Source organism: Oryzias latipes, chromosome 14 (genome assembly GCF_053564925.1).
Source record: "Oryzias latipes strain Hd-rR chromosome 14, Olatipes_Hd-rR_3.1".
NCBI lineage: Eukaryota > Metazoa > Chordata > Actinopteri > Beloniformes > Adrianichthyidae > Oryzias > Oryzias latipes.
Genome location: NC_136250.1, coordinates 29,827,508 through 29,848,915, shown reverse-complemented (window position 1 = coordinate 29,848,915; position 21,408 = coordinate 29,827,508). Strand labels below are relative to the sequence as shown.

The window sequence follows — 21,408 nt, the reverse complement described above, 5'->3', positions numbered from 1 at the left end:
GACACGGCAAAACATGAGTACTGGCTCCATACTGACTGTGCAAATGCTGCACGCACGAGGCGTGCATGTGATACACAAGCGCCAGTAGGTCTGCCAGTCTCGCCTACTTCCCCCTTAAATGTTGTATACGTGTTTTTGTACAACCTGCAGCATGCCCGAAGGAAAATGAGCATGAACATTTGCTCTCTACGAGTCCACTGAGCGGTCTCTGACCTTGTTTTGTACGGGGTCACCTGCGTGACCCGTGCAGGTTTTGACCATTTTTTTTGCCCTAAGACATCCGTGGGGGCAGTTGGGACTGTAGTGCTTGCAGTGCAGCATTGTTAGTTCCAGTGTCTTCTTGGTTTTCTTTTTAATTAAAAACGTTTAACCTAATTGTATTTATGTGTTTTATTTATAATTTCCTCTTTTGGAAAGCACCTGTTGCAGATATTGTAAAAAAAATTATATTAATAATAAAATAAATGCATAAATAAATAAATAAATACAAATAATAAATAAAAACATCATAAAGACTCATATAAGTAGGAAATATTGTGGACAAATGTACATTTGTTGTTTGTTTTTGTTTGACTATGTGTGATTTGCTAATGTTCTCCTTTTACCCTGATGCAAACTTTGGCTTAAAAATTTTACCTGCATGTGTGAGAACAGGTGCTGCAACAGAAGCCGATTATTTCAAACCTTTTGCACCAAAATATTTGATGAAAATATTAAAGTATATTTAATGATTATGTAGATTTTACCTGTAGTTCGAGGTGATTCCTTGGGCTTTTCTTTGTCGGTGGACTTCCACCCTCCCAGGCGTTTCTCTTCTTTCATGCAGGTGAGTCCCGCCTCCTGGCAGGTGATTGGCTGTGAGCCTCTCCTCTGATTGGTTTTCACACACCTCTCCTGCAGGTAAAATCTACCTGCAGAGCTAGAATCAACAGGAGGGCTGTGGATTACGTCAGGTCGCTTCCCGCCGCAGTCCGCTCCTTTTTCAACGACAGTCGGTGTGGACAGAATCCCTTATGTGCTTTCATCGACGACATTATTGATCAGTGAAGTGAGTATTGATTGTGATGGCAGCCAGCGTGGGACTACCCATGAACCCGCCGCTCGCGGCGGAGGAGCGCGCGGTGTTCGCGCAGCTGAAGCCCGTCAGGATGTCGGGAGCGGACGGAGCCGAGGACGCGTCCGTGTTCGAGGACGTCAAGCCCGGGGTAAGACTCAGAGCCGCAGCTGTGGCCCTTCAGTGATATGTTCCTGGTTCTGAGCCACCCCCCCCCCCCCCCCCCGAAAAAAAACCCTCTTTGGAAACCTGTGAAGGTAGTCAGGCAGGTTAAAGTCCTAAACTGACACCTGACAGGTGAGCTGGTGCAGGTAAAGTTCACCTGTTTACTGCTCTCTGCCTAAATTGGAGCCGTTTGCAACAGAAATGCTGCAGCATCTTAAAAAAAAGTCCATTAGATGAGTTTTTGCATTTATCTTTAGGGTTGTAAAGCAATGGATCTATCAAATCCTATCAGGTGGTCAGTTTTCCCCAATCCATTCAGGATCCTTCTAGATCGATCAATCTGCCAAAGTCCTCCAAAGGCTAGAAGATGCAGGACATCCTGGAAGGCCTAGTCTGTATTCTGAAGCTATGAAACCCCCATGCATGTCCAGAACCCACAGATGATCATAGAAGACCCAGTGATGACCGATGTTGGTGCATGGGTGTCACGTGTTGCACCTGCACACGCAGCACAAAGCATTAGTTTATGCAAACACAGAATGAAAGGAGTCACGTGCTGGAGCTGTTTTGAAACGGCTTTTTGGGGATTTATTGTCTGTAAAGAAGCTGGTCGTTTACGCTCGTGTAAGTTTCATGTTTGGCTTTTTGGTGATCCTGCGGCAGGACCAGTTCTGGGGTCCATGCACTTTCAGGAGTTTTTTTTTCCCAGTTTTTTTCAGCCGAGTTCCAGAATCCTCGTCCGCTGCTCGGATGTCTTTCTGCCGATTGAATGTGGGACATGGTGGCCATAAAGAATTTTACAGCCTCCATCATGAATCACGTGTGTGTAACGCTGACAGCCTGAACCCACGCAGAGCAGCAGTTTTTCTCCGGCAATGATTAACTCATGCATCATATTAGCCGTTATTGACTCAAAAGCTTATGCTTGTTTGACTGCATTCAAAGTGTTTCTACATGTTTGAAAAGGGAGTTTAGGCCAATAAAGGGAAAATAACACCCAAAGTTTCTGGCACTTTGAGGAAAGTGATATTTTTCTTAAGAGTTTTGACACAATTTCAAATTTTAAACTGCAGAAATTGTCGTCATACACTCTACCGAAGACATAAATGCTTCAAACACACAAAACCCGTCTTTGATATTTTCTTCTGTTGAGCAGTTTTTGTGAAGGTAAAACAACCTGCTTCTCTTTGCTGGAACAGGCCGTGCTTGGTGTTATGCAAAACATTTCAAGAAGTCTGGTTAAGTGAAATGGTGACCCTTCAGGCAAATTTCTTTCCACCCGCAGCTGAAGTTTTGCTTTAGCTTTCGGTCCGACTTTAAAGCAGGAGTTCTCCTGAGTTCTTCAGTCACAGCAGGAAGTGCGGGCTCAAATGAAAGGCCTTTGCTTTTTTGACTTTCCTTTTCCCTCCTCCTTTCCCTACGTGTGGTCTTTTTAAAGAGCACCTCCGTCAGCGGAGAGCTTTCAGGCCGCATGTTGCCCGACCTGTCTGAGCAGCACCCGCATCACCTGCACCGTGCGCCTCCAGGAGACGCCGAACGAAACGCAGCCTCCCTCCCCGTGGGAAGGTCGAGCCGCAGACGCCAGGATGCTGTCATCCTCATTCCTCTTTTGACATCATTCTTTGAGGATGAGTGACTTTTCAAAAGTACATCAGCGATGCTTCTCCAGTTCCTATTTTCTTAGAATTATTTTTCCGTTTAAAGTTGGGAAGATTTGAGGCACAAGTTTAGGGAGTGAAGTTGCAGTGGACCACATTTCCTGTCAGCAGCTTAAAAGAACTAAACCCGTCTTTGATGTTTCTCTGAAGAAAAAATCTTAAATATCTTTTATATTTTCCTTTCCTGTTATGTCATTTTTATTTTTTTTAAGAATGCAGGCATTTTGCTGTCAAAGATCACATGTCAGACACGTGGCGTTCTGAGCTCAGCTGAGGACCTGTCATTGGTTTGTAGCCACACATGTTGAGGCTCATCCCCGTTCCTCATCATCCTCGCTCATTTTCATCGTCTGAACTCGTTAATCGCTTTCAACCGAACAGGAACTTGTAGCCTGAAAGACTTGGAAAGAATTAAGAATGGGGCTTCTCGCCGTGCAATGGTTGGCATCAAATCAGGTTTTCAGAGCTTTTGGAGCAGATGGTTCAAAACAGTTGTTTTTAAAATAAAATACAGCGTTTTAATGTAAACTAACACGACCACAGATATCAATAAAAACGAAATGAATTTGTCACAAATAAGACCAAATCAGATTTAAGATTCAAAATCTGGATTTAAAATCTCCTGGAACTGGTGAAAAGATTCCCAGTTTTTTTTTTTCCATCATTATCTCATATACTTTAGCCTCTGTCGCTCAGTTTTGTGATTAGCGCCACCATGTGGAACCGAGGCATAACGATGCCTTTCAAAACGATTGAAGTAGTTAATACTTGTATTTCTGAGATTGACAGCAAAATGGTTCCAAACTAGTTATTCTTGTTATGAATCATTTGGGTTTGACCCGTGACCTTTGTAGGTCCAATCCTCTGTAATTCTGCGTTTGATGCGTTGGAATGTTGACTCATGTTGTGTAATGATTATAAAGGTTTCTGTCGTGACAAAATGAATTTCCAGCTCAGTGAGTCTTACGGAGCCCCTGAAGGGACACGGAAGAAGAAAAAAAAAATGTAGATTTATTTTTTTGAACTTTTTTTCTTCTTCTTCAATGCCCCTTTAGGGCCTCCGTAGAGCCTTGATGTGCCGCCTTGTGCTTAAGTCCACAATAAATGGGGATTTTTAGATGACATTTTGTCAAAAGAAATAATTTTAACAAAAACTTTAGCTAAAACGAAAGCATTTGGAAAATATTTGTACCTTTTTACATCCATTTTCAAAGCGTTCGCAGTGGTCTTTGGCTAAAAACCGTATAAACATAATCCAAGTCTAAAAGAACCAGTCGTTTTCTAGGACATAGTTTCTGCAGAGCAGCAAGAGTTTATTAGAAATTCATCTCTTGAGTTGTAGGTGGGACTGTTGGTATAGAGCAACCCTGCCCCTCTTACCCTCCCCGTTGCTGAGAGCTCTCTGTCTACACTCCCCCGCTAGCTTACAGCCCCTCAAAACCCCAAACCTAACGTTAGCTATGCATCAATATCAGTTCTATCCAGGCGTCCAGTTCTGATCCAGGTTCCAGCTCAGTTGAGGAAAACAGACATTTTTTTTCGTCTGCTCCTGATTCCCAACGAATTGAATAAATACTCAGAAATGTAATTTTGAGTTACTTAATAAATGTCCTCCATGAGAAAAATGATACAAGAACATGGTAAATTAAAAAAAACCTGCGTTTTCATTGGAGTGACTCATTAAGGAAAGATGCCTCAAATGCCTAAAACATCCAAAGATTTGTCCAGATTCAGACTTTGAGGAGTAAAACCGAACAAGTTTGAACAGAAATGATGCTTCCTGAATAAACTTTGTCCCTGATTTGGTGATGAAACAGCCGTCAGCTTTTGCTGCGCATCAAAGCCTCACGAAAGCCGCTGTGGTTCAGCTTCTCACGAACGTCTTTCCCTCGTGAACCAATCGGGTTGAGTCCTCTGAACGGTGGCAGCCTGGCAAAAGAGAGCAAACGCTTCCTTGGATTCCTCCGCCGTTGGATCACTGGTGGTGTCCTGTCGGATGACGGCTGGAGTTACTCTGTAACCGCTGGTCACACCCAGTGATTCCTGGAGATATTAATGCCGGGATTTGGCTCTATTTTTTTCCTGCATTTTTATGCGAAACGGCATAAGTATAGTGTTGTTTCTGTTGCCATGGTTTCACCCGGAGTGTCCCCCTCCCTCAGTGCAAACAGACGTTACTCATGCAGTCAAGGTTTAGAGTGGTTGTGGTTCAAATAATGATTTGACTTCCAGGACAAACACAGGCAGCAGATTTGCATGAAAACAAGTGTCTGACTGCGAGTCTCGGCTCGCCGGTGAACTGAGGCAGGAAGTGGCTGCCAGCGTGCAATGATTTTACTCACTGTGTAGATGAGGAGAAATCCAGTCTTGAGGTCGGACTCGGCCCAGTTTACAGCGCAGGTCCATCACAGCTCGCCATTTATCTTCAATCTAAGCCAGCCTCCAACAGAAATGATGGCGCCCAGAAATGACCATTTTTGTCACCACTATTTTGTAGCAGAACCCAACACAGGAACCGGGGGATTGCTGCTGCTAGTTGGTTCTCTCTTTAAGACCCACTCCAATGAAAATGGTGTTTTTAACACGTTTTTGTGTACGATATGAGAAAAACTTGCTATATTGGTGATCAATATTGCGATTACGATATAACTTGTAATACATAAACAAATGGCAAAAAGAACACCATTTCCATTTCACTGCAACAGTTTCATTTAAATAATAGTCAACATCAATTAAATCACACTCCGAAGGACCCTAGTCTCCATAGGAGGCTAACAGAAAAGGGCTCCGTCCGATTGGTCAAATGCATAAAGGGATTGTGGGTAAATGGCGCACACGGGTATATCGCTTTTCTACCTTCCTCGAAGCCCCAAAGCGCTTTACAGTCCCATTCATCCGTTCACACACTGATGGCTTCACCAGAGGTAAGGTGGGTTTGGGCGGCTTGCCCAAGGACTCTTGAAGGCAGGAATCGAACCTGCGGTGTTCTGTCAGAGGTCAACCGCCCTACCGTTGGACCAAAGTAGCTCCCTTGGCAGTCCAAATAAGATTGTTTTAGCCCATTTGAGGTAGCCATTTATCGCAATTGTCGCAGACTTTTGCGATATACTTATTCCACAGCTTGATATCGCAAGAATGAAAAATTAGCATTTTATTGTGCAGGCCTATTCTAGTTGAAGTTTTTTTTGATGATGGACACAGATAAAGACAATTAAGCTCAAAATTGTATTTCTGAGGGTCGTTCCAACAGTCCTGTCCACAACCCAGAGGTGAATTCTCCTGCCGCTCTGCAGAATCTACGTCCTAGAAAGCGACACGGGTTTTTTTTTAACTGTGGCTAAAAACGGCATCATCATAACGGGGAAGAAAAGACTGGAATCACTGAAAATGGAGCAGAAGATGATCAGAGTGGGGCTTTATGAACGGAGGGCCTCTGGTTTGAAGGATGTCTTCTCCAGGTGGAATGTTTTAGCTCCTCCCACAGATGTTGTAGACCAGGGCTCAGGGTGAATCTGGTTGTCTTTTGGCTCATTATCTTGCTGGAAAAGCAGACCAAACCAACATTTTTGACATTCTGTAGCATATCTGGCTGCTGAATGATTTTTTTTTTTGAGTTTTTATGGCTGCCAGACCCCTCCCCCTTACAAAATTCCACAAAGCAGCCCAAACCATGACTAAACTTCCTCAGTGTTTCACAGTAGTCTCTTCTTTTCTTAGCATTCTTCATTTCTTGGAATAAAGAGTAGCTAAAAAGCTCCAAAGGACATTTTCCCAGAAGCTTTGCAGCCTGTAGAATAGCATTGTAGGAAACACCAGTCCAGCTTTTTTCTTTTTCAGCCAACAGCTGTTTTCTTTGGGCTCTCAGTCCACGTAGAGCAGTCTGTGGATCTTGCACCATTGAGACTTGACCATTGATGTCTTTGGATGTTTCATCAGGTTGACTCTAGTTTCTTTCAGAGGTGAAAGACTGAAGCTGAGATGCACATTTTGAAATCTTAGTTTTGAGAATTCTTTGTTTTTTCTTCAGAGTTTTAGATTTGTTTACAGCTGGTTCTTCTTATTGCAGCTGATTTGTCTAAGTTTGCATCTCTGACGTCTCCATCGGTCGGCGCCGTACGTTTTTCCTCCTAACCTAACTCCCACACAATTAGTCACTTTGGCTTCTGCGGTGCCTTTGTCGATCTCAAGATCTTTTTCCTTTTACCAACTTTTAAACCCATCAGAAATTTGACTAAAGAAAGGGGATGAATAGTTCCCGCCCAGAACTCTGGTTTATTCTCCTGCAGGAGCGCTTTCCTGGCAGCACTCTGTCATTCACGCCGTTGAGCTGGTTTGCTCTGCAGACGCCGTCATGCCCGGCCATGTTTCTCCACCAGACAGCACATGCCGCGTGCAGACAGTCTTCTGTTTCTTAAAGCCTTTTTATCTGCGAGCTCATCTACCACAGCAGCATATTCTACTTAATGACAGCTACTGTTTACCCTTCAAAGAAAATGAAGCGGTCCCAGAGCAAAAACCCATGCGTAAAATCATTTTTGTGGTGAGGCTAAAGTCGTTTCCAGACGTGTAATTGGATCGCAGATTTCTGTGCTTTACGCTTAGGCTAAAACGGAGGACCTGAGGAGTTGGGCTGTTGGAAAACAGAAGATTATGCTTTTAGGAATAACTTAAAGATCATTTCATCCTGCTCTTTAAGCGCTAACACAGAAAAATGCAACAATTTTATTTCATTAAAGATAGTAAAATGCTTTATTAAAACTAAAACTAGGAGCTCAAACGTCTGAAGAAGGATCCCCAAAACCTTTTTGCTTTATTTTCCTGAACAATTGAAACTGTTTTCTCAGTGACACTTTGACCTCAGGATGGCGCTTAGAAAACTCAAAGTTTGCATCAAAATGTGTAAAATGTTTGGTCAGTACTGACATTTATGATTGAATGTGGAAAAACTCAGAGTTTGACGGTCAATATTCATTTTGATGATGCGTTTTCTCATTGGAAAGCTGAATTTTGTGGTTATTCTTCCTGGTAGGATGGGGGGAGAGGGTTTATCTGAGCCTTCCTATGGGTCCGTTCGCTGGCGGCCATAAACTTTCATCGAATCTCAAAGGTTTTGTTTTCGTTCTGACGAACCCGACTCAGTTCCTGCTCTGAGGTGACCCGGTGGCCCCGTTCGCTCAACATCTGTTTTTGTCTCGTTTTTATTGAGATGTGAAGGCAAAGGGCCGCAATTCTGCATTCCTGAAAGCCATAAAGGAAAACTGGCGTGCAGATGATCCGATAAAACTTGAAGGATTTTGGGTCAGAGGTCAGATTGCTGTTTTTTAAAAGGGCGTTTGCTCTTTCTTTTGCCTGTTCCACGATGATGCAAACAAACGTTTTAAGCTAACGGCATTGGTTTGAAAATCTTACGTTTAACTTTGTGCTTTGGGATTTGCTAAGAACTTCTTTGACTGTGGATGAAAATGGAGTCGGAAGTGTGGAAACTCCCACTTCATCCCGTAAACCTGAAGTCGACTGATAAGGAGTGTTTTTTATCGGGCAGAAGGAGTCGGAGTAAAGCATTTGTACAGGTTCTCCAATTATTAACCAACTGTGTCTTTGTGCAAAGACATTATGACAAACTATGCACACAGATTCATGAACACTTCGATCCGTTCTTCATCCTTTGAAAGTTGGAAATAAACTGTTGGAGGTCCTCCTCGCTAGAGAGGAATCCTTTTCTAAAGTTTCATCCTGATTTAAAAAAAGAATTGGACGACTGCATCTTCCGATCGATGTTTATAGATCTATTATCACTAAGATAATGTAAACTTTTTAAAAATATTAGACCTTAGTTTGAAATGCCTATCATGGGAAACATGTCTGTTTTTGGAGGAATATGTAGGAAAAATGGAATGAGAGAAGGAACATGGCCAAGGCCGTCCAGCACCACAGAACACGTCTGTTTTCCAGCCGGTTTGGTTTGCTCTGCGGTTTCACCAGGCGCTCGGGTTGCAGCGAAGCAGAGGATGACCGAGTCCGTGATGACATGTGACCTGACTCTGCAGGGAACACGGCTAAGAGCTGAAATGGAGAAATGACACAGATTCACATGGAAAGCTTCCAGGACGGATTCTCCTGCGTGACGCCCGGAACAGCCTTACGGAAAGCTTCAATGTTTGAACTGGAAGAACCGTGTTTGTATCCCAGAGTACAGCAGCTCGTGACTTGATGCAAACTGTAAGAAAATATGCAAAGAAGAAGCAACTTTGACCTGGACTCAAAGAACTGACAAATGCTGCTGGTACCGGTCTCATGCACAGAATTATAAATGGTCATTTCTGTCATTGATATTTTTTTGTCCGTAGGATAACAAACATTTTGATGCTTTGACTTCAATCTCTCACTGAGAAATGTATTTTTCCTCTTAAAGTCATGTTATGCTGTTCAGATCCAGTGCCTGGTCGTCTCGTCTACGTCGTCACTGGCAGCTGACCGGTTCTCCAGATTACATGTACCTCCATCATGAGTCCGTTTGTCTGCATTTTACAACAAGTGCTGACACCTCCCAGTTGCTGTTCTTAATCTGGGTTTTGGATTGCTTACATTTATCAAACATGTTCTCTTTCTTCTGTGAGCGGGAAAAGACGGCAGTTTTACAGAGAACATGTGCTCACCTCAACCAACCAGCCATGGAACTGCGGACAGTTGAACGGCGTCCCAAGGGATCTACATTTTAACTGAACCTGTCAATTTAAACAAATGTCATTAGATGGAAAGAAGCTCCACACCAAAAATAAAAAAATATAATTATTTAAAATAGTTTCCCAGTTTGTCCAACTGGTTTGTCAAATTTGGTCCAAATGATTCTAAATGGTACTTAAAAGTCCCACTTTGATCGATTTTCAAATCTTTCCCAGGGTTTTTTAGTGACGATGATGCTGTTTTTGGCCCAAATCTAAAAACCCTGTGTCGTTTTCTAGGACATAGTGTCTGCAGAGCGGCAGGAGTTCGTTAGAAATTCATCTCTAGAGTTGTGGGTGGGGCTGTTGGCGAAGGGCAACCCCACCCCTCCCCATCACCCACAACTAAGCACTCCGTTTACACTCTCCCCTGCTAGCTTACAGCCCCCCCCCCCCCAACCTAACAACAATGGCTAGCAGTGTTGGAGCTATCCAGCTGTACAACTTAGAGTCCTTGTGAGTTGTTTTATAAACATGTAAAACGTGTTTTAAAGCGGTAAAATATGAAGTTGAATCTAAACCAAACATGGAAGTCTGATCTGATGAAAAGCGTAAAATGCTACTTGGTTTGTGGCTTTTGAAAACCCATTGAGAAGATTTAATCCACGAGTGACGGTGGTACGTTGAGTGCTTTTTTTCACTGGTGAATGGGAAGGCCCCACAATGACCCTGCAGGTTTTTTGAGTGGGCCTGCAGGTGTGGGGGGCTGTTGGGGCAGAATAGGTGCATTGAAGCAGACTCTGTGAGGTTCCAAACCCAACCTCCAGCCCTTCAGCACATCATTACCCTCATTTGTCCCAGAAGGCTTCACCTTGAGCTCCAGCTTATTTTCTCCTGTTGGAAGCAAAGTTCATCAAGTTGAACTTCTCGCTCCAAACCCATCATCAACTCATTATGGGCTTTAGCTGGGGGAGTTTTCCGCAACAAGTTTGAAAAATATGTCATGAGATTCATAATCTGGCTTGGTTTGTTTTCATATCCTGATAGAAAATGGTTCATGAGGAGCTTTTGTGCTGCTGCCATCTGCTTTTATCCCTTGAATCAGGTTCTTTCCAACATGGAGCACGCGTTTGTGGCTCACGTGTTCCTCCGCTCTTCCTCTTCACCGTGAACAGCTTTTTTTTTGTCCTTGGTTATTTGTTGTCTTTGTGCTGATGGCAGTTGTCTGGCAGGTCTATTTTGTGTTTGTGGTGTTTAGGTTTCACCGCGTCTTTCTCATGCCTTCAGCTTTTGTTTTGGCGTGCCTGAATGTCCCCGCCAAGCATCAAGCCGGCAGCCACACCCCCCACGCTGAGGATCTTGCCGCCCACTCGTGCACATCGGCCCGTGGTTCTACACTCTGCAGCAAACGTGTGTAAAGTTTATGCGCGTACGCATGCCTGCAGAAGCGCGGCGCTCTACTCGAGCATCTCTAAAGGAGCGGCGGTCTGCTCCAGAGCCTCTGAATGACACGCACACATTCATGTGCACCAGCAAGTGTGCACACCAGTTAATTGGGGCTAAAGATCTGATGATTCCTCCCACTTAAGCAGTTAAATAGCTGCAGTTGTGTTTCACTGCAGGTCCAGTCCTGCTTCTTTCAATTGCCGTTTTTTGTGCTTGACATGTTTTTTTTTTTTTCTTTGTGCTCTGAAAAGGTGGTTCAAAGCCTGGATAACCGTTGAGTTGTTTTGGTATAAATAGCTTAGTACTTTAAATAGCTTTGATTGTTATTGTTGTTTTCCAAAATGAAGAGCATAAGTCACTGAACTTTAATTCCAAGAAGCAGCGAGGACTTCACAGCTCGGTAAACGTGCAGACAGCAGGTGTAAAATATGGAGCACGCCTTTTCAGGAGGCGTTGGGAAAAGTCAAACGCAGGTGAATAGTTCCCCGTCCTCCAGACTCTACGTTACGCTTTACGCATTTTTTCAAGAAACTTTCTTTAACTAAAATATAGTTTTTTAATTTTAAAAAATCCATTTAGCTTTGTAAAGCGTGCCACAAAAAGACAAAAGTAGAAGTGACAAATGTTCCTGCCAAATGGAAACAGTAATAGTAAAAGAGATGTTGTGTATTTATTTAAAAACTTGTTGGTTTTCTTTTAACTGTTCCACTCTGTAACTAGACAAACGCGTTTGTGTTCTTTAGTGTCCAGACATTTTCATAAACTGATGCAGAAAGATCCTGTGTCTTAGGAAAGCAAACAGATCAGCCAGTCCGCTGTGGAAAAACACAAAACGATAAACAGACAAAGGTCTTCTCTCTGGAATGTTGAGAGTAGAGTTGGTAGAAGAAAGCCTTGTGATTTAACTTTTTTATGTATTTTTTGATCAAAACGGCATTGATCGGGTAAATGTCACGTGCAAATCTTTGTTTGCAACGCACTCTTCTTCATTGTGTCTGATTCTACAGTAGAAAAATAAAGTAGAAGGACGATGAACAGCTTGGGTTGCTCTGAAGATGATGCAACTGTCGCTCGTGCTTTACGTTTTCACAGATAACAGGGGCAGATAAAGATGAGAAGTTGGCAAAGAAAACGTACGGACTGGTTTGCGTTTATGCAAACCTGCATGCATCAACTTCTTAGGAAAAAAACACCACGAAGAGCAGGATTATTGATCAAAGAATGTTTTGTTTTCAACCTTTTCTCTTTATCTGTGTTTCAGACTGCACTGGAGTTGGACAAATACCTTCCTCAGGTCGCCAGTCCTCTCCTGACTGCATCCACTGATGCCAATGACAAGAAGTACCGGCGAGAAAGCGCCTCGGTGGTGGACGAGTACTTCTCAGAAGACAAACCTTCCACCCCTTACAGCCTCAACATCAACCTCATCCTTCCCAACACCACCCACCTGCGCACAGGCCTCTACAGGCCGAACACCAAGACCCTGACGCCGCATCAGATAAAGACGGAACCTGGGCTGGAGGTGCCCTGCTCCATGCCCACCACCACTCAGGCGCTTCCAGACTTCACCTCGGTCTTCAGCATGCCGCCCGTGGTCAACAACGTTTACATCAAACCAGAAATGAGCGCCGGCGGAGCCGTGAATGTGGGGTCACAGCAGAACTTGGACACAGAACTTCACATCGGGCCGCAGCCTCCGCAGCCGCAGGTCTACCACATGCCGATCACCAGCAGCGCCGACCTGACCATGACGCTGTCGCACAGCAGCTCGTCCGCTCATGACTCCGCCGGCGGCAGGACGATGCTGAACCTCGGGGGTAATAACTACATGATGGCAGAGCACCAGCTGCAGCAGCATCACGCCTACTACCAGGTCTCTCCCAGCAATGTGCCGCAGCACACGGCGCCCCACAGCCTGCCGCCCTCACCTCCAAACTCCCAGCCCGGGAGTCCGGACGGCCACGCCGAGCTGCTCAGCTTAGCGTCGCAGCCTCCGCCGCCGTATCAGCAGCGTCTGGGAGGAGCCAAGGTGGCGGGGCTCACCCCACACGCCCTGCTGATGACGCACGGTCAGGGGGTTTTGACGGGTCCAAAATACAACCGACGGAACAACCCCGAGCTGGAGAAGAGGAGGATCCACTTCTGCGACTACCCAGGTGTGCATGAAGACCATTTCACCAAAGATTCCTCTTAATGACATTTCTTTAACGCATACATCGTCTGTTCTCTTCAGTTTGCGTTTTCCCACACAAAGAGCCGTTTAGTTTTGTGCACACATGATGAGACCAGGAAAACTTCACATCTGATAAACAAACAACCAATGAAAACACGATTCGGCACAACTGCTCCAACTTGTTTGTCCGATTTGCTGGTGTTGTCCCCATTGTCTGTTAAACCGATTCACACAGCAGAAACCAAACACATCGGTGCGCTTTTAAGTTTCCGTCATATACGGGGATTTAGCAGTTATGAAGCAAGGACTGTTTCATCCGTTTCAGTTTAGCAAAACGAAAGATTTTAAAACTAGTCTGGACCTTTCAGTTATGCTCATCTAAGTTTTGAACATTTCTCTGGTTTCTTGCAGGCTGCACCAAAGTTTACACAAAGAGCTCTCATCTCAAGGCACACCAAAGGACGCACACGGGTAAATTTGATTTAACCATCAAATAAAACGATTCATATCTCTCTTACTCCACAGCAAAACTCATGACTGACACCAGATGTTGAATTGGACCATATCCTGGTAGAACAAGCACGTGGAACATGGGTTTATCTTTTACTGTGATATGTTTACAGCTAGACATAAAAACCCCGAACATTTATTTTAGCAGTAGAAGAGCGGGTTTGTTGTTTATCCCGCATTAAATTGGGTCAATTCTGTGCCGCAAAGCAAACCAGCTCATGACTAGACATCTCGGACAAGCCCCCAATTTGTATTTTAATTCCCAGTTTGGCAGTTTTGTTACAAATTCTGCCAAATTAATGAAATAAAAAAAAATACTAGCCAACCTTTTCCAAAATCATGGCACCAAATGTAGGGATTTGACACGAGTCACACAGAAGCAGAAAAGACTCACTTTCCATACAAGATGAACTTTTCTTTTTGGAAAATTACAGATGTGTTACAAATGCGTCATACCATAGGCATGAGACAGATTTTAAACCAAATTCAAAGACTCAAGAAATGTAAAAATTGTTTTTACACCAGAGACCGACATAGTTGGAACTCAGTTTGCTGTTGACTCATCTGAATTAACAGGTGACTTGATTTTCTGGTTAATGTTCTTGACAGTTGGCTGCACGCTTCCTCCACGTTTCATGTTGTACATTCAGTATCCTGAACAGAAAACATGCCTCTTAGGTTTAGGAACCCGGATGCTCTGCAGGCGTTAGTTACCCTACCAGGGAAATGCCCCCCAGCCAGTGTGCTTTAACAAAAAGTCATTAAAACGGACACACTGATATTGATTTATGAAGAAATTCGTTTTTCCAAATGATGTCAATCTTGGTTTTAAACTCAACCAAACTTTTTTTTTTTTTTGCCTTTTGTAACCACAGAAGTGAAGCATTGAGATGCCAAAAAAGCGGGAAAAAAAGCACAAAAGCAACAATAGTTTGCCGTAGAGTTTGTTTTTTCTCACCCACGTTCATGCATGCCGCTACCTGTCCACCAAGCTTCCCCAGAGAGGGAGAACAAAGACGGTAGGGAGGGGAGTCCGACGAAGAAAAGAGGAAAAAAGAGGGAAGTCACGCCATTAAACGAAGGCCAAACCAGTTACTCCTGCTTTTCAGTTCCTTTTCAGAGCATGCACAAGGATCAAGGCAGGGGCTGCATAGAAAAGTGGAGAACGGGTTTCTGTAAGATGAAACCTGCAGATTCCCAGCAGCGCCTGACCTGTATTTTGGAGATTTACCCTCGCAATAAAGCTCAGCGGGGCAAAAACAGGCAAGAGGCTTTCTCTGGGGTCATAAATGAATGAAATGGAAGCATACGGGTTTCAGGGAGGAAGTTGGGCTGTAAACGCGGCAGGATATGGCAGCTCAGGACAAACAGAATTCATGATATGTAGTGAGAATTGTCAACAAAACAAAACCGCTGAAGAGGGGAGCTTTCACACGGAGGACGGACAAAAACGACAAACTTTCCAGAGGAAACCAAAACGTGAATATTACTGTGTAAAGTAACTGCCATACAAGCAAGGAAGGAAACAACATTCAGCATTTTTTTCATGATCAGATAGTCGGTTTAGCGAGATGTTTGGATAAATAGCTGCATGCTCTTCTTTTAGAGTTGTACAGTAGAATTCTTCACTGCTATTTATGGCTGTTTTTGTTCTATTTAATGCAAGTTGTTCCTGTATGTATAATACATAATAATGTATAATTATTTGATTCTAACATTTAAAAAAATCCCACAATGTTTGATATCTGACATTTGAATTAAAAAAACAAAAAAAGTCAGCTGTTAGAGCTTGTCAACAGAACAAAAACGTGATTAAATGGAAAATGTCACATGATGCTGAAACTGGTTAAAGAAAACAAAGATGAAGGTCTGACCATCATCACCCGGTGTTTTAGCTGTGGACTTTAGTCTAGATTTGAGTTCGGTCTGATTCCTGAACCAAATAGGATTTAAGACATTTTAAAGTCGAACAAAATAAAGTCAAAATTAAAAAGGTCCTTCATTTTTAAGCGCACGCCTTCGGGAAAACTCGACTGTCTGACATCATTTTCTTTTGCTTTGCTGATGAAAAATTACAATGGAAGTTAAACGGTTTCAAATTTTGCTTTTCCAAAATGTTTTTCCCAAATTTGACATATTTCTGCTATTCAAAAACAGTTTTGAGTATAAAAAACACATTTTATTCCAATTGAACGGGCTAAAATGAGAATATATTGTGTGGAGGATTCACTTCTAGATATTAAACCTTAAAAATCCTGAAATGACTCTTCTGTGGTGCAGATTGTATCGTGCAAACGGGCTTTTCCAGCTCTCTGGATGCATCAGACCTGCCTAGTCTTGCTTTAGCAAACATGGATGATGACTCATAAGTGAAATAAAATCTGAACAGTGTGTCCTGATCTGCAGGAAACTGAGGAGTCAAATGGGGAGAAAGAAAAACCTCCTTTTAGAACGGGTTGGATTGATTCTCCTCGCTTGTTCTGAGTGAGTCCTCTGGATTTTGCGACCTTTCTCCCGGATTTCTTTTTGGACTTGTCGTCCATCCGCTCCTCAGGGTGAACATTAACCTGTGAAATCTGAACTTCAGAGGGGAGACTCTTCATCTTGACCGTGACTGAAGACGGCGTTTCTTCGCTGTAGTAACGGTGCATCGTGCTCGGCGGTGTTGAAGTGCGGTATCGGCTCGATTAGGGAATCCTCCTGCCCTCTTCACAAACACTAACCGAGCTGATAAGAACGAGAGGTCCACAAAGACTTTATGGCCGTCCTGAGGAGCCTGAAGTGTTTGCTCTTTGACTCTGTAAAAGCAGGCAGAGATGGTTATAAAATCAAATTATAACACTTCCAGTACGCATCATACCAGAGTGGAGTCATGCTTGGCGTAAATAGCTTGAAGGAAAGAATGAAACTACACATGGAGAGCTAAAAAATACCTCAAGCAGCACTTCAAAAGCGTCATTGGAACTTGGAGCCTCTCATAAAGTAAATATGTGTCTTCCATGCTAAGTACACGGCAGCAGCACAAAAGGCTTTTTGTTGGGAGTGATTGATGCACTGTAGCTGTACATTTCTGAGTGTGTTTTGTTGTGATTGTGTGATCAGGACTGTGTGCTTGTCCAATATGCTTTATGATGTGGTCATAGTACATGGACTCATTAACATTTGTGTGCTTGAAAGGGGAGATAATGCTGTAGTTTCACCGTTGGTTATCCTCCACCTGATCAAACAGCTGCTGTCGTTTAACTGCAAATGTCAATAAAGCTTTTCTCTTTTTAAAAAATGAAAGGTTTCAGTTGTGAGATCAAAACACGTTTTAGAACTGAAAGTAGAAAAGGATTGATGCTAATTAGGAAAAGTCTTAAAATATGAAGATAAGTGAGGCTCAAACACACGGATGTGTATGAAGTGCGTTCCTTCCTCCCTTGACTTCAGAAAAATGAGCGTATCCGTGGATGAGTGGAGGTCAGGAGTTTCACCTGCCCTTTTGGCAGCTTGTCTAGGAATATATACCAGTCAAGTGTGTTTGTTCTCTGTGCGATGTGTCGTATTTCACCCTCCTGTTTGCTAGCTTTCAGGGATAAAAGTCAGAGGGGGGCGGCTTTGCTCGTGACCTCGACCGTGCAGCTAAAGAACAAATCCAAACACACCTGTGGACGAGGAGTTGGACTGCGCTTCTCTATAGGAGACGCCTGTGGACTCCAGTCCTGTCACGGCGCTGAATTTGGCCTGAATTTCAGCTTGGATCACGGAAAAGTGATCCTTTTTTTGTGTGTGTGTGTGTGTGTGTGTGTGTGTGTGTGTGTGTGTGTGTGTGTGTGTGTGTGTGTGTGTGCTTTTTGACCTGGAGTTGTTCTTTGGACCTCATGGCTTAGCTGAGGACTGTCACTTCTGACTGATGGTTTGCCCCATCAAGGCTATCTAATCAGCGCTGACATGGCCCACGCAGTTAATGAGCACTTAATAACCCAGGCAGAGTCGGTCACACCCATCCACCATTGTGTGTTGGAAAGCTCTCAGTTCAGACTCAGGCAAAAACTCCTTTCAGTTTTGCTCTGGAAAGTACCAAACCCGGGGGGGGGGGCACAGATCCTTTAAAAGGTCTTAAATTTATAAAGGCCCCATAAAGCATTCAATATCTTAAATTCTGGTGAATTGGTCTTAAATTCTTTTTCATCAACGCGACATTTCCAGGATGTGTTGTATCGTAAAGTCGTGAACTGGTCGAACATCGTCTAACTTCTACTAGGCTGTTACCCTGAGCTGGTCGGTGCAGGAAGATCCAAACTTATGGAGAAAGGGCTTAAAAATAGGGATTACTTGTGGTGGTTTAAACTGGTTAGTGGAAATCCTCATGAAGGAAACTGCAGGTTTGTCCAAAGGCATTTAAATTTGTTTGTGTTCACATCTTGCTCTGACGGATGGTCGTTGGCGTGGTCGATCACGAGAGCTCCTCTCTCCTGTTGATGATTAGCTTGGCTCAGAAATGTCACAGCGTGGGTGGACTATTGTTCTTTTGTGCTCGAATTCCCTTCAGATTCTTTTGTCTTCTTTAAATCACGATGTCGATCAAACCTGTTTTTTTTTTTCTGAATTTCCAAGAAACGGTGAAGGATCCGTCAGCGATTTGGTCTTCGGTCACGAGGCTTTTTTCATTTTTCCATTGTGACATTTTCAGGCAGGTCGGCTGGAAAATATTTAGTCAGTTTTTTACTGGAATTGTATAGATTGGGCCTCCTAATAAGGCCTCCTAATAAGTCTTCACATCACTGACCAATCAAATGGAGCTCTTTTATGTTAGATTCCCGCCTCCTATGTAGATTTGGGTCATTTGGACTGCAATCTAACTGTTTCAGTGAAGTCGGTTGGTTTTTGTTTTGCTATTTGTTCAGGTATTCTAAGTCATTTCGACAATATCACACATTGCAAGTTTTCCTCACATCCTGCAGCTCTAGTCTGGATATGTTCATAGTTATATGCAACTTTTGAAAGAAATGGAGCATTTGGTATCATTCTGATAAATGTGGATGCATAACCTTTATTTTTATCTCCAAAAACGCTGCTTTATATTCACCCAGATCAAAGCAAACCAAAATGTTGGTAGAAAAATCCCAGCTAGATCTGGAAAATTGATGGAAAAGACGACATTTCAAAGAGGAATCTGTCTCTTTATTGAAACTCTTCATCCTCTCTACTCGGCTGTTTCTGCAGCCAATGCATGCATCTCGCTCTCAATTGAGATCAAACCCATGTTGTCGTGGAGACGATGCTTCTTGCTGCACCAACCTACGGATAAAAGGAGAAGGACTTACCGGTTTCCCATTAGAACTTTAGCCCAGTTGTCGGGCTGAGTTTTGTTTGGATTTCTTAAATCTGCATAAAGAAATGATGCCTGAACAATCAAACTAGGAATTCAGCTGACGCGTCTTCTTGTTCTGTTCTGTTCTAGGTGAGAAACCATATCGTTGCACGTGGGAGAACTGCGACTGGCGCTTCGCTCGGTCAGACGAGCTCACCAGACACTACCGAAAACACACGGGAGCCAAGCCCTTCAAGTGTGTGGCCTGCAGCCGATGCTTCTCGCGCTCGGACCACCTGGCTCTGCACATGAAGCGCCACCAGAACTAAAACAGACGCACCCACTTCCCAACCGGGCCGCCTCTGAAAAGCAAGAATACAAAGACCCCGCCTTGACCTGTCAGAAGCAAAACCAAAGTCCTCTGTGGGCCCCATGTTTGTGGTTCCTCACAAAATGGTCTGAAGAACCTCCTGTGGATGGGTTTCTTGGGTAAACGTCAGACACCTTCTCTGAGTTTCAGAGCCACTCCACCTTTTTCCTCCTTTCTGAACTGATCCTGCCCATCGTTTAAGCAGCAGAACAAGTGAAATGCATGACTTTGGTTGGTTGTTTCCATTACCAAGCAGCTCACCTGAAGACAGACCAAGTCGCACTCGGTGATCCTACATGGGATTTAGGATCCTTCCATACTTTTCTGCTTTTTACCTTCAGGACGTCGACATTTTTGTAAAGTTTTTAAGGTATAAACTTTCAAAGCGAAGAGGCTCTGTACATACCTGTTTTTATAAGAGTGCTTCTGTCTAAGGATGTAATGAATGTATTGAAATTTATACTTGATATCTTGCTTGTATTTGTCCTCAATATTGGCCTTAATAGTAATCCCGCCCTTAAAGAGAAATCTACTGCTGGGAAATGTAAAAATAATAATAAATCAACGGATGCTTTCCCAGCCTCTTGCGCCTGCGTCAGATAGCAGAGCGCATGATTGTATCCATGGCATTACAGGTTACCATGGCAACACAGGTCCATGGTAAACTGCTCTGATGTCCATCCCCCTCCAGTTTCTTTTAATGTTCTTGTACTCTAACATTTTAGCTGATGAAAAGCGTCCTGTTCCTGAATTTTTTAATGGGCCACACAGAAGCAAAAACTATGCAGTACAACTTTACAAAAACTGCAAAGTTCCTTGTTTTAGAAATGTATTGTCAGCTGAATCTTTAAAAGCCCTGAAATTGGTATATTTAAGAAGTAAAACTTTCCATTGAAATTGTTGTTACGCCTTACAAAAAAGGATTTGCATGAATTTTAATTCCTGACGGCTAAAATTTGCCTGAAGTTCACGCAACTTCAGATTTAAATCAATACAGCCTGATTGATAGTAGAATTAGAAGCTAGTATATTCATTCAGTTCTTAAACCATTGAAATTATTAAATTCCCTGCAACAATATTTTTTTCCTTTTAAAAGTGATTTATTTTAAATATATTTAGTGTTTGCATTAAAAAAAAACTTGTGAATTTTTTCACTTCCTTACTTTATCCTAGTTTTGTTGTGTTGAGCTGCAAAAATCACCAAACTCTCACAAGCCCAAACTTTTTAACTTTTTTCCCCAAACACTTCCTGTTATGTTCAGCTTTTTTATTTTTTTTTAGTTTAAGGAAGCAAGTTCTCCCGTTTCTCTTAGGGGGGCGCTGTTGAGCCCCCGCTGTGTACAGACCTGTAGATTTAGTTCTAACCTAAAACTGTAAATATTAACTGCTGCTTTAATATTGTTTTTTTTTCTTTCATCCTTTGGGATTTAGATCGGTTTTATTTTAAAGTTTAATTTTGTTTTTGATACCTAATGTGTGTAAAATGATTATCAAATTGATAATGTAAAAAAATGATTTAAAAAATGACTTTGTGCAGCAATTGTGCTGCAATAAAATGAATAAAAAATATTCACTAAAAAGTTTTCTTTTTGTTCATGCACACAGTTTCTACATAAAGTTGATTTATTTGAAGAAGAAAAAAACAAAGAATGTAAAGATTCAGTCCTAACATATGTTGTCATGGAAAAAAGTCAAATAAAAAGATTAAAGATGAGTTCTTATCAATAGAATGAAGCCGCAGCAGAAATTTGAACAAGCTAAACATTAAGAACTAATAAAAAATGAAACTAAGAGGCTTTGATTTTAAAATTTGAGATCAGATTCATATCTTTACACTAGCGGGAATATTGTTTTATGCTTAGAGATTTCAATGTTTGAATCCAAGGTTAGAATTTGATCATTTCCTTGACTTTTTGACATTTTGGTCAGTTTCTGAGATTCTTGAGGTCAAAAGGTGATCAGAGTTTTTTGTAAGATGTTCTCACAGGTTTCCTGAAAACCGTAAATCCAGATTTCTCCCCAAATGTCAATAAAGGACAAAATACGACTTACACAGTAAGAGTTTTTTATTTTA

At 42.6% G+C, this 21,408-nt stretch overlaps 1 protein-coding gene across 2 annotated transcripts; it reads left to right on the top strand.

Annotated features, from left to right (window-relative positions):
• The first annotated feature begins 887 nt into the window (after nt 1-887).
• klf5l (Kruppel like factor 5 like) lies at nt 888-20,914 on the top strand. 2 transcript variants are annotated; one of them, XM_004076808.5, is made up of 4 exons: nt 888-1,205; nt 12,247-13,141; nt 13,570-13,629; nt 19,115-20,914. In XM_004076808.5, exons 1-4 carry the CDS (start codon nt 1,065-1,067, stop codon nt 19,291-19,293), a joined length of 1,275 nt encoding a protein of 424 aa, XP_004076856.1. In that variant the 5' UTR covers nt 888-1,064; the 3' UTR covers nt 19,294-20,914. The 2 variants fall into 2 exon arrangements, with proteins under 2 accessions (XP_004076856.1, XP_078786998.1); XM_078930872.1 differs by lacking the exon at nt 19,115-20,914 and adding an exon at nt 16,075-19,108.
• The last annotated feature ends 494 nt before the right edge of the window (nt 20,915-21,408 follow it).

What these genes read in the sequence shown, in the direction of transcription:
- klf5l (XM_004076808.5), top strand. Translation starts at nt 1,065, where the DNA reads ATGGCAGCCAGCGTGGGACTACCCATGAACCCGCCGCTCGCGGCGGAG. An exon ending in TCGAGGACGTCAAGCCCGGG is followed by an intron (nt 1,206 to 12,246) that starts GTAAGACTCAGA and finishes TCTGTGTTTCAG; the next exon opens with ACTGCACTGGAGTTGGACAA. An exon ending in ACACCAAAGGACGCACACGG is followed by an intron (nt 13,630 to 19,114) that starts GTAAATTTGATT and finishes GTTCTGTTCTAG; the next exon opens with GTGAGAAACCATATCGTTGC.